This window comes from Megalobrama amblycephala, linkage group LG13, assembly GCF_018812025.1.
Source record: "Megalobrama amblycephala isolate DHTTF-2021 linkage group LG13, ASM1881202v1, whole genome shotgun sequence".
Taxonomy (NCBI): domain Eukaryota; kingdom Metazoa; phylum Chordata; class Actinopteri; order Cypriniformes; family Xenocyprididae; genus Megalobrama; species Megalobrama amblycephala.
In genome coordinates, this window is record NC_063056.1 from 17,902,796 (window position 1) to 17,914,246 (window position 11,451).

The following is an 11,451-nucleotide window of genomic DNA, read 5'->3' on the forward strand; positions in this document are numbered from 1 at the left end:
TATTTTGCGAGCAAGCTGACATGCCAAATTTGACTGCACAACAACACTGAAAACGCTTACTTGAAAGCTAACAGCAAATATCACACAGCTAAAAGGCAGATGGATACTAACGTTATTAGTTAAACACTAACATTATGAGTGCGCTAGTTTCACTAACAGCACTGCCTCCATCACAAATACAAAACATAACGGACAGAAGACGAGGTAGCCGGAAGTGTTCCAAGGTCCGGAAACGACCAATGTTAAAATCTCACACGTCACTCGTTCCTCTCTAAAACACCAACATAGATCGTGCAAAATATTTTAGCCGACAAAAAAAAAAAAAAGCATACGCAAAATAAAAAGTCATCGGTCGTAACACCGTTTGATGCATTTTTCACAGGATATAAGTACGATAAGTGCATCTGTTTTGCAATATAAGGGACACTCGGTCTCATGCTATCGCACCACGGTTGCAGTGGAAACTGAGTCTGCTAACTAGCTGTAGCTAGAAGGCTAACCACTGGAAAACAGCGCAGAGCTGCTGGGGTACATGAACGAGGGGGGCAGGGTGGGAGAGAGTATAGCAGGCCCCGTTCATCTTGACCAGGCTAAAAGATGGATGCGTAGGTAAAAAGGCCTATTTTATTGTCTCGACTATTATTTAATTATGGTTAAATTATTTGCACAATAATACAGTTTTGCTTCTGCATTATCTGGCTTGCTGTTGTTAGGTCGCGCATCATGACGGCAAGCTAAGCCGTGTCCCTTGCTAAATGTGTAGTATTAGCCAGCTGTTTTGCATGCTAACATGTTACACATACCCCCAGCGCTAAAAGATTTCGCGTCCATTAATACGCAGACGATCATTTTTTAAGCACCATTGACTCTTGAAGTGCATATTCCCCATCGTAGACAATTTTTCATTACTCTCCGGGGTCTGTCGAAATGTACATTTTATTTTAAGTGATACGCGATGCAATCGGAGGATGTAATAATTACATGAAATTCACCTCTAGCCCTGACGATTCACACTGCACTCAGCATCATTTCAGCACAATGCCAACTGCTCAGAATGTAAGATGAAGTGATAGAAAACACTGGCGACGTTTAAGTATTAGGGAATTTCGTAAACATTTGGATGTGTCTTAACTTAGTGTTTTCATTGTGCATATCGTCTGAGAACGTATTTTACAGTAGACTACTTTTGTTTAGTATCGTGTTGTGACTGTAAAATGACATTCCTTAAATACATCAATACTAGACATTCAGTTGAATGTTTGTAAATATATGTCATATAGATGATACTGATAGAGAAGATTAATTAATGTTTTAGATCTTAAAAACAATGTATTATTTCAGAATGAATTATGAATGTTAAAAAAATTGTTTTAAGGTTAGATATATATGTTTTGCTAGAAATAAATAGGGACTCTGTTTTTTTTATTGTTTCTGTTATTTTGTTTTGCTATTGAAGAATGCAAATGATTAAAAATGAAAACATGGAAATGCCTTTAAGATGTTCAAATGAAGGACCAAAGTTTTCCAGAGATGTACCAATACTCTCATAATTATTCACACACATAAGATTTAATGTGTATTAAAAAACAACAAAACAAATATTAAAACGTCTGCTGTAATAAACTGTCTGCCTGTTGTTTTTTTAAATCAAATATTTTGTTGTCTTTTGAGTTTTGATGGTTCATTTTGTTTGTTAGAAGAATTCTATTGTAGTTTTTGTTTAAAAATCAGTCATTTAACATGTTGCTCCTTTTTTCCTCTCACAGTGAGAAGAGAAGTGGCAGAAAGAACATTTTCACAGCCCCCCAGAATGGTAGTGGAGGATTTTGCTTCCAACTATGGAGAAAAAAGACAAATATATTAATTGAAACTTGGAAACGGAGATGTAGGCCTCGTGTGGATTAAGAATGAATAGATATTCAATGTAATAAAACCAGCCTATGGGATTTGGATATATCCATCCTACGGTGGGATGGTCCTGAACTGAAAAATGTAACCAAGCAAGTGGAAATTTTTCAATGAACTCAAACAACATTAAGCACTTTTAGTGCACTTCCCAAAATGTGAAAACATAATTGCATCGTGTGCAATTGTGCCATTTTCTACCGGTCCAAGTGTCTGCACTCTTAAGGAACATTCAGACTGAAATACTGATATCAAAAGTGAACTATCCAAAATAACTGATTATATGGAATCCAATGTGAAGCCAAAAGGGAGTTGATTCAAGTCATTTCATAAGTGACAAATTACATTGAAAACAGCTTTTTTGAAGAAATGGCAAATTCATGTTACAATGAATACAAAATGTCCTTCTCAACTACTTGCCCAAAGAGTGAAAAAGTGGGTGCCACTGGGTAGCACTGTTTTTGAAATTGCTTCTGGTTCTGACTTCAACTAGTAGGAAAGCATTAAAGAAATTTTGTTGCTGCTCGCAGAGCAGAAGGTGTTGCCACTGCGCACCCATGTATCAGTAACTGGGAGATGTTCCAGTTTGGAAAATACAATGTGGACATCATAGAGATGCTGAGTGGACATCAGTCCCATCAGTTCAAAGGTCTTGGATTAGAGCGACAGCTTCAACATCAACAGCAAGTGCAGCTTCACCAACACCAGTTACAGCAGCAGCAACAGCAGCAAGGTGAGACATCTGGGTCAATTTTGTCTGGACTTGGCTTAGGCCCACTACAAGGATCTAGAGGCAGTGCCTTTACAGATTCTGCATCAATTTTTGCAAAAATGAGTGCACCTCCTCCACCTCTACAACAGCAATCCCTGTCCTCATCATCGCAAAGTTTGAGGAAATCCAGCAAAATGTCAGGAAGCAGTAGCAGTGGTGGAAGTCACGTGAGTGGATACCCTCAGTTTTTGCGCTCATTCCACCCAACTGAGGCGACCCTTGCACAAGAGCAATTACATTCAGGAGTAGGGCGATTTGATCATTTTGCTAGCAGTAGTGCAAGTGGAGGACTGGTCTCATCGGTTCCACCACCACCACCCCCATTGCATCCTGGCCTGTCAGTACCCCAGGCCTCTCCTGGGCCACCGACCTCTTCCCCATCTCCTTCAAGTTCTGTTTCAACTTCCAATAACCCTCCCAGCAGTAGCGCAGTGACTACCTTGGGTCATCAGTTGGCAGGATCTCAGTCTGACGCTCGAAGCCTACATCAACAGTTTAGCTGCATGTTAGCGGCAAATCAGTATTTTCTTTCTGGAGTACCAGCCAATTCCAGTCTAGAACAATTTTTAGTTCAGCAAGGTAGTCATAATCATCTTGGTCTTGGTCTGGGCCAAGCTGCAGGAGAAACAAATTCAGCCCTTGCTCCACCTCCTGCTCTTCATTCTTCACACACTCATGGACACTCAACCACTCTATCACAGACTCAACAGCCACCAACACAACAACAGCAACTACCACCTCACACTTTGTCTCACGCTCACCCACATCCACACCATCCACTGCACTCCTCCTCGCAGACTTCTTCACTTGGAGGGTTTGACTTTCAAGGAATTCCAGTACTCTCCTCCAACCAGCTAGCATCTCTTATGCAGCAGGAGGCTGGTTTGCCACTTCCTCTTCCGCTACATCTTTCTTTATCAAAAGACGAGGGAAAAGGGGATGGTGCTGTCGGAGGAAGTGGAGGAGGTGGTAGAAGAAAGAAAGCCATGGCTGGCTACCTGCCACAAAGAAAGACTGAAAGCAACAACAACAATAGCAGCAACAGTCACAGCTCTACAAACCCTAACAGTAGCACCTCAGGGGGGCTGAACCAGGATAGCACACCAGGCTTGGATGGAGGTGGGGGTGTTGGTTTGTCAGGTATTGGCGGAGACCCTTCTTCCCACCTAACCTCTTCATCCTCTACTTCTGTTGTTTCATCATCTTCTGCATCCTCTTCTACATCAGTCTTGGTGACAAATGGCTCTAAAACAGACAGTCATGGCTCCATGCCACCTCAATCTCAGCCTGAACAAGAACCCCTTTATCATTGTGGCGAGTGTGGCAAAACTTTCACACATCTCTCTAGTCTGCGCAGGCACCTACGTAGCCATGAATTAACCACAGCTGGCACAAGTGGCACGAGAAGTAACATTTTAAACCCTGTTCTGCATCCTTCTGATCCAAGTATTCCCCACTCTACTCAAGACAGCTCAGCCTCATCTTCATGTGGTGGTCATGACAAGACTTTTCATTGTTCTGAGTGTGGCAAAGCTTTCAAGAAAAAAGGGCACCTACTTCAACACGGGGTCATCCACTCTGGGGCTCGGCCCTATGCCTGCACTACTTGTAGTCGTGCTTTCAATCGCCGTGAGTCACTCACCCGCCATGAAAAAATTCATGAAGAGAAACCATTCCGCTGTCCAGCTTGTGGTCGCTGTTTTCGGGAAAGTACATCCCTTTTGAACCATGCAGCCTCTGGCACCTGTGGCAAGTCAGGACGTACAGCAAGATCTAAGCATGAAAATAATGTAGTTGAAGGCAAGAGCAATAAAGCTGGGGGCTCCCAAGATGGAATAGCGACTAATGCAGCGGGTGAGTAACGTCTAGAGTAGTGTTTATTTTTAGTAAACCCACTCAAAAGTCAAAAATTTTCATAGGCACTGTGAAATTTTTTGTGCATAGCATTATTACTGTTTAGTCTGTTGTGCAGGTTCTTACCGGAGTGATGATTTCAGTGATGACTACAAGGACCAGCGCTCTCAAGGTAACATGTATTCTGGAACAACCCCATGTGGTGGTGCCAACATGACAGGGCCTGCACTTAGGAAGGCACCATTAGCTCCTACTCTGCATCCACACCCACAAAACCAAAGCCAGCAGCATCATCAACAGCCACATCTCCCACTTTCGTCCCTGTTAGAGGATTCTGAAGATGATGTCACTAGCTCTGTCAACAATGCCATTTCTGCCATCACTGCTGCAGCTGCAAATTGTATGAGTGGTGATCTTGCCCATAGTGGAGGTAGAGGGGATGATCGAAGGGATATCATTGGTGGATTGCTTGGAGGTCTGGGTCTAGGGCCTCTTACCTCACCTAGTGGTCAGTTATCAACATCTGGACTGGAAAAGTCCTATAGAGGTAATGCTAACCCAAGTGTAGTGGGGCTCAACCAGCAACCAAACCAACAGACACCTGGTGGAAAGCCCAAGCGTCCTCGTAAGCCCCGCAAGAAAAAGGAACCTGGTGTGGTTGGTGTTGAGCCCCCTAAAAGAAGGCAGTCCTCTCACAGACCAGGAGGGCCTGGTGGGGATATTAGACCGTATTTGTGCAGTGTCTGTGGTCGAGGATTTGCAAGAAGAGAGACCTTGCGGAGGCATGACAGAATACACACTGGAGAAAAGCCTCACCATTGTACTGTGTGTGGCAAGTACTTCAGAGAGGCATTTCATCTTAGCAAGCACCACACGGTGCATTCTGGAGAAAAGAACTACAAATGTATTTTGTGTGGAAAGGATTTTGGATATGCTCAGAGCCTTAAAAGACATGGCAAGCTACACCAGAAAGGTGAACTGGAAGAAGTGCCAACAACGCCAGGTGGGGAAAACCTTAACAGCTATCCTCCATCCTCTGGTGGCAGCTTGATTCAAGGGGGCCAAAGCAGCTCTTCTTTCTATTCATACACTCAAGATGTCAAACCACAGACATCAAACACTCAGCCCCCTCCTAGACTGTACACATGTGCTATATGCTGGAAATCGTTCCGCCATCACTTTCACTTGACAGCACATCACCAAACTGTCCATGAGGGTGGTGGAGAAAAGCTGTTTTCTTGTGAAGTCTGTGGGAAGGCTTTTGCATACTCTAACAGCCTTACACGGCACAGGCTTTCTCAGCATGGCTTAACGCGGACTGGCCAGCCAGTTGCTCAAAGAGGCACAGGCGAAGATAACAATGTTGGTGGTTCGATATCAGAAAGTGAGGCTGCTACAAATGCTTTACTTCAGCTTGCGCCACCTAGTGGCACACATGGCGAACAACATGGAGTTCTTCATAGCCAGCAGGCTCCTCCCCAACCACAAACTGGCTACTCCTCTCTGTTCTATATACCCGATGCCAATATTACACACCCTGCTTCATCTAATGCCTCATCTTATTCTCATTCTCTGCCATCAACTTCCTCAGGGCCTCTTCTTTGTAATCATCAGCACCAACACACTGGGATAAAGGGTGAACCCATTTATCACACTGGTCACGGGCATACTCTTACTCCAAACTTACCTGTGCATTCCCTTGCTTTGCCTCCATCAGAGCCACATCAGCAACACCACAATCCCCAGCAGCATTCGGTTGAGATTCAATCTACACACCACCACACTTTTCAAAGCCAAGAAGAGTTGAGGAGACGGAAGAAAAAAAAAAAAAGACGGCAAGAGAGAGAGGAGATAGGCTACAAATGGACCCCGGCTGCAAAAGTAGAGAGAGAACAGATGGAAGTTTCCCTTGGGGAAAGGCAGAGAAATCTTCTTAGAAGAAAATTTCTTAAGAGAAAAAGGAGAGCAATTCACAGGACGCAACATAAAATTAAGAAGCCCATGTCTGTGCTGGTAAGAATCAGGCGTGGAAGTGGAGGAAGTGCTGTGTATGAACTGGGCCTTCCAGGCGGACTGAAACTTAACAGGCTTCGTTCTCTCAAAGTTCCTCTGAAACGAAAGTCCTGTCCCCTTTGCCTTGGTGCTACCTTCTCACAACAGGTAGCACTTAAAGTTCATATAGCAGCTAGACATTGTCCCAAAGTGAGAGGCCTTCAGCATCGTTTGAAATGTCCTGTTTGTGGAAAACAGTCTCGCAAGTTCCTCTCAGCACTCATTCACAGAAGCTCCCATTTAACCAACAGAGCATTTTCTTGTAAACATTGTCCCTGTCGTTTCTGGAATGCAATGCTCCTCACACGGCACAAGAAGGTGTGTCGAGGGACGTTGGCTAGGTTTCGACAAGAGAGGTCTCTTTGTGTTAAATTAGTCATGGGAGCAACATACAAGAGGTTTGAGTGTAAAGGAAACTCTTCATCCATGCATATGGAATACAGTCGCTGAGTTATGTCATTAAATTAATTTTCATATGCACTTTAAGATGAGAAGTGTTGGGATTTTCAAAAACTGAGATAACTGACTGAATACACCTTATGCTCATGTAGACTTTGACTTGTGTGTCATGAGAGCGTTTTCTTTTCTCTCTCAGTCATTAAATTTCCTCTTGTAACTTGGACCCCTAAAAATGAACACCTTCAACAAACTCACAGATGTATCAAAGGCATTTGTTTTAAAGAAATGCTTAGCCTATCCATCTTTCCAATTCCACACCAGTCTTCTAAGATGAAAATTCCTGTTCAGATTGAAATGATCCTTGGATGGCAATAGATGAAGATTCATTGATTTGGCTAATATTGTACTGTGCCCTAACAGTAGGATATTGGTCACTATTTCTCAACAGATGCTCTGTAGAATTATTCTGTCTCTGATATATATTGTGTTGTTGGTGTTCACTTAGAGCAAGCGTGGAGGTGTGATTTTGTTAATGTAAAAAGTGCATTCAGTATCCGAAGGAGAAAAAAAGGGTCTTGTTAGGAAGTTGAGTGTTTTATTTTAAAGAGTATTTAAATTACTGCATGTTGGACATTGCTGTCCATGTATTGAAAGGTCAGCGTGAGAGTGGGCTTACATGGTTACATGACAAATCCAATTGAAAATGTACCTTAAATTTTAATAGAGGAACCAAAAGAAAATAATGCATCATAACACATGCTGATTAACACTTTTTATTATCAAATGTGAGCCCTGTTTTGATTTATTTACTGTTTTGAGAGCATTTAAACTAGCATTAAGATGGTAACGCCAGCACTTAAACAGGAAAAATATGATTTTCCCCATAACCAGTCAAAGGACAAAAAAAAAAAAAAATTAAGATGTGAATTCAAAGATTCTTGCCCTAAAGGCAAAGCCTTACCAAATTGTGATAATACAACACATTTTATGGGTATTACAATGTAGCGTTTATGTATAGAGTTTAAGGGAGGAACAAAAGGAATAAGTGTACTGTAATGTAAATTGTGTCAATATTTTATTATGTTTTTTAAGCAAAAGTCAATTATCTTTTTATCATAGCTACACTTCAGGTAGTTGGAAGAGTGATTGTAAGAGTTATCACTTTAGATCAGGTCTTGATTAAGTGTATTAATGTGTGAAACAGTCTGTCCATTTGCCAACTATGAACGTATCCCATGTACTTTTCTCACCTTTTATGTAGAGATACCGTACTACTTATAGCCTGTCTTTTTCTTTAAAAGAAGAAAAGTAATAAGTATGTTTCTATCACTTTATTTACACATGATAAGCTGGTTGTTGATGATACCCAAACATTTAATAAAATTTCAAAATGTTATATCCTCATTAATTCCATGTACACATTTATCATTTTATTACCTCAATGTTTATGTTGCTTGTATTAAATACACAGACATATTCATTTGCATACAACTGTATTACATGGTTCCTGATATTGTTTTATTGCTGTATTAACATTTATTATTTTATTTATTGCTTCTGATAAACCTTTGTTACAATGCTTAAATATTTATATTCTGTTCCTGTAAGATCATTTTTTACCTTGTAGTAGTGTGAATCTTACCTTTTTTGTTGTAGTAAAGGAATAGTGTCTGAGTATATATCCACACAAATACCCTATAAATTAGGGTACATTTTGATATAGCACACAACAATGAACTACAAAGGATAAGCTAATACCAGACAAGCTTTTTAAATGGCAAATATCATTTAGTAATGCTAGAATGCACACTGCCCATAAAACCATGCAGTATCTTCCCCCATGTTGTCCAATTTTGATTTTATCCACTGAATTGTAACTGAATCATGTATTGAGTACCCTTCTTTCCATCATCACTGGTCAGTTTCTGTCTGAACATGATAACCCGTTTTTTTTTATAGAATTATACTTGTTGGGGATTCATTTTGTATAGTTTGCACATTTTATCAACTGCACTGTACACAATACAACGTACAGCTTAATAATAGGTGTTGAGGTTGTGAAATTAACTCAACAAAAAGCATTAGAGTGCTATAGTCATTCTAGCACTTTACGTTGCTCATTCCCATGTTGACCAGTTGGTGGCAGCAAGGATCCTACAACCTACAGCATTAAGCTGGGAGCCCAGCAGGACAAATGTCACATGGATTTAAACGCTGATAGTGGGTGGAACAGGAGTCCTCGAGTGTGTGTGCACGAGGGAGGCGTGGAAATAATGTGTCCAAGAGAGACAGCGATGTTTTATTCGCTTATTGTTTTTGTGTAGTAGCCTATAGGTTATGGGAAAAACTGTGGTAGATGCCTTCTAATCTGTATTTTACGTGTTCACATTCTTTGCATTCTACTTGTCCTCATTAATTAGTTGTGTTGTATCCTTAAAAGGCAGACATATAGCCTAATAAAATTTAAGTTTTAGTATACTTGGAGTATTATAATACTCTCGTGGAATTGGGTTTATAAGGTTCAACCCCAACAAATCTATTTCCTTAAATCTTTTTTGTGGGTGTGCGCCACTCTTCTCCTGGGTTCACGCAGTTTCTGTATTCTCACGCGGCTGTAGCATGGGTGTGATGAAGGGGCGGAGCGCTGTTCTCCACGCAAGCCAATGGCTGGGCGAGCAGGGTGGAGCCTCTTTTCTCTTAGCCAATTGCAGCAAAAAAGCTCAGGAGCGTCTCCGCGTGCGGACACCATGTGCACTGGAGAGCGCGTCTGTGTTTCTGAGACACAACGTGTAGTTGCCATCTCCTCTCGCATGATGATCACGTTTCCATCGGATTACTAGTGAAGTGAAAAAGTGTGCCATTCTCTTTGACAGGCTTTTCCCCAAAAGGTTGCTCTCTGATAGGACTGAGTAGAAACTTGAAGGCAATTAATTCCATATTTTTACTCATAATTCTGATGCTCTTTAAAACGCCCCACTTTACAACTTAGCAATTATGTGGCCGCCTGTTTATGCTGGGTGCCCAACATAGGGACAGCTTGGAGTGTAATTATTGACCAATTTGTTTTTAATCAGTGCTACCCACCCTGAGGAGCGTGCCTGTCACGAGGGGGCGTGCCTTATTAATATTAAACATTGATGAGCCTTCGTGCAGTGTTCGAGGCTACTCTGGGAGGTGTGACGTCACGTGAGCGGCTCGTGTTCGTTCCAGCTGAGCGAAAAGATCGGACGGCTCAAGCTCAAAGCGTGCGGTAACTCACATGCAGAGAGAACTGAACAGAAGGGGGTGACCACAGGGGGAAAAAGCGATTGAGCGACTGAATGGAAAAAAACGTCAACATCCCACCAATCGCACTACGCAGCAGAAATTGACTCAGCAACACTTTCTTCGTTTTGTTTTCATTTGTCATTTTGAGACGACGCAAGTTTCGCGCATTCAAGTTGTTCAGCGTATTCAAGTTATCGTTTGCAGTATTGGACTTTTTTATTCTCCCACTGTTCTCTGCTGGAAACGTTATATCCGGTTAATTTGTTGCATTTTTTTCCACGTTGGACGCTATTCTGGACATTCTTCTGTATTTTTTAAAAGTTCCAACATAAGAAAAGCTGTCAACATTTTCTGGAAGTACTGGGAATATATATATGTTTATCCATATCCAAGCAGAATGGCACTCTTTGTGTAAACGCCTTATTTCCAAATAAAGGTAATTTTAAAGTGTATTTTTCTTGAATGTCAGATGCTGTGGTGCACGTGAGCCGCGCAGGTCTTTCCTCCTCTGTCTCTAAAGTAAACACGGTCTCGTGTTGCATGACTTTGTGTACAACTTTGTGTACTTTTATGCTACTCTAATGATACGAACGTGATGCAAATGCATGGTATATTATTAGGCTATATGTTTTGTTTGATAACGAACTAATGCTAATACTTTATTTTTGCTTGTTTCCCTTATGAATCGTCATTTGATTGATTTGACGGCTGCACAATAGTACTGAACCACCCAAGCATCTAGCGGTCAAGGGAGCTCAATCCGGCAGACGTTGGATGATGGCCAGGCCGCTTTCACAGCTCCTTCCCCCGGACCTTCCCTCTGCCGGAGCCAGTCCGCAGTTTGGCAACAGTAGCCAGGCAGGAGGCTCACTTAACGGAGGACACTTAAACTCAACAGCAAACTTAAAGTCGCTCCTGCAGCTCCCCGTGAAGGGCGACCAGCGCGTCAAAGACTGTAGTGAAATGAAGGGTGAGGAAACGCACCTGCTTCCCTGTCACTCACTCAGAGTGTATTATAAAGCGCTCCCTGTAAACCTTTTGTTTGTGCTAATTGAGATAGTCTAAATAATGTGTTAATAGTGCCAGTTAGTTTCCTGCGATTGGTGTTTTTGTGGTTTCACATGTCAAATGGCAGGGTCATGTGCAATTGTGCATATCTCTCAGTGAGCTGCAGACAGGACATCACATGGGACTTAGTTGAA

General features: G+C 41.9%; 2 protein-coding genes across 5 annotated transcripts in view; both read left to right on the forward strand.

Annotated features, from left to right (window-relative positions):
* Positions 1–206: 206 nt before the first annotated feature.
* Positions 207–8,378, forward strand: si:dkeyp-69b9.6. 4 transcript variants are annotated; one of them, XM_048154325.1, is made up of 3 exons: positions 207–609; positions 1,767–4,531; positions 4,638–8,378. In XM_048154325.1, exons 2-3 carry the CDS (start codon positions 2,482–2,484, stop codon positions 7,031–7,033), a joined length of 4,446 nt encoding a protein of 1,481 aa, XP_048010282.1. In that variant the 5' UTR covers positions 207–609; positions 1,767–2,481; the 3' UTR covers positions 7,034–8,378. The 4 variants fall into 4 exon arrangements, with proteins under 4 accessions (XP_048010282.1, XP_048010283.1, XP_048010285.1 ...); XM_048154326.1 differs by having other exon boundaries at positions 207–605; XM_048154328.1 differs by having other exon boundaries at positions 208–609; positions 4,650–8,378.
* Positions 8,379–9,663: 1,285 nt separating this feature from the next.
* dbpb (D site albumin promoter binding protein b) overlaps positions 9,664–11,451 on the forward strand; it is an 11,679-nt gene continuing 9,891 nt past the window's right edge. The window contains exons 1-2 of the mRNA XM_048154329.1: positions 9,664–10,685; positions 10,969–11,219. Coding sequence (XP_048010286.1) covers positions 11,024–11,219 — 196 coding nt within the window. The 5' untranslated portion in view covers positions 9,664–10,685; positions 10,969–11,023. The remainder of the gene's footprint in view (positions 10,686–10,968; positions 11,220–11,451) is intronic.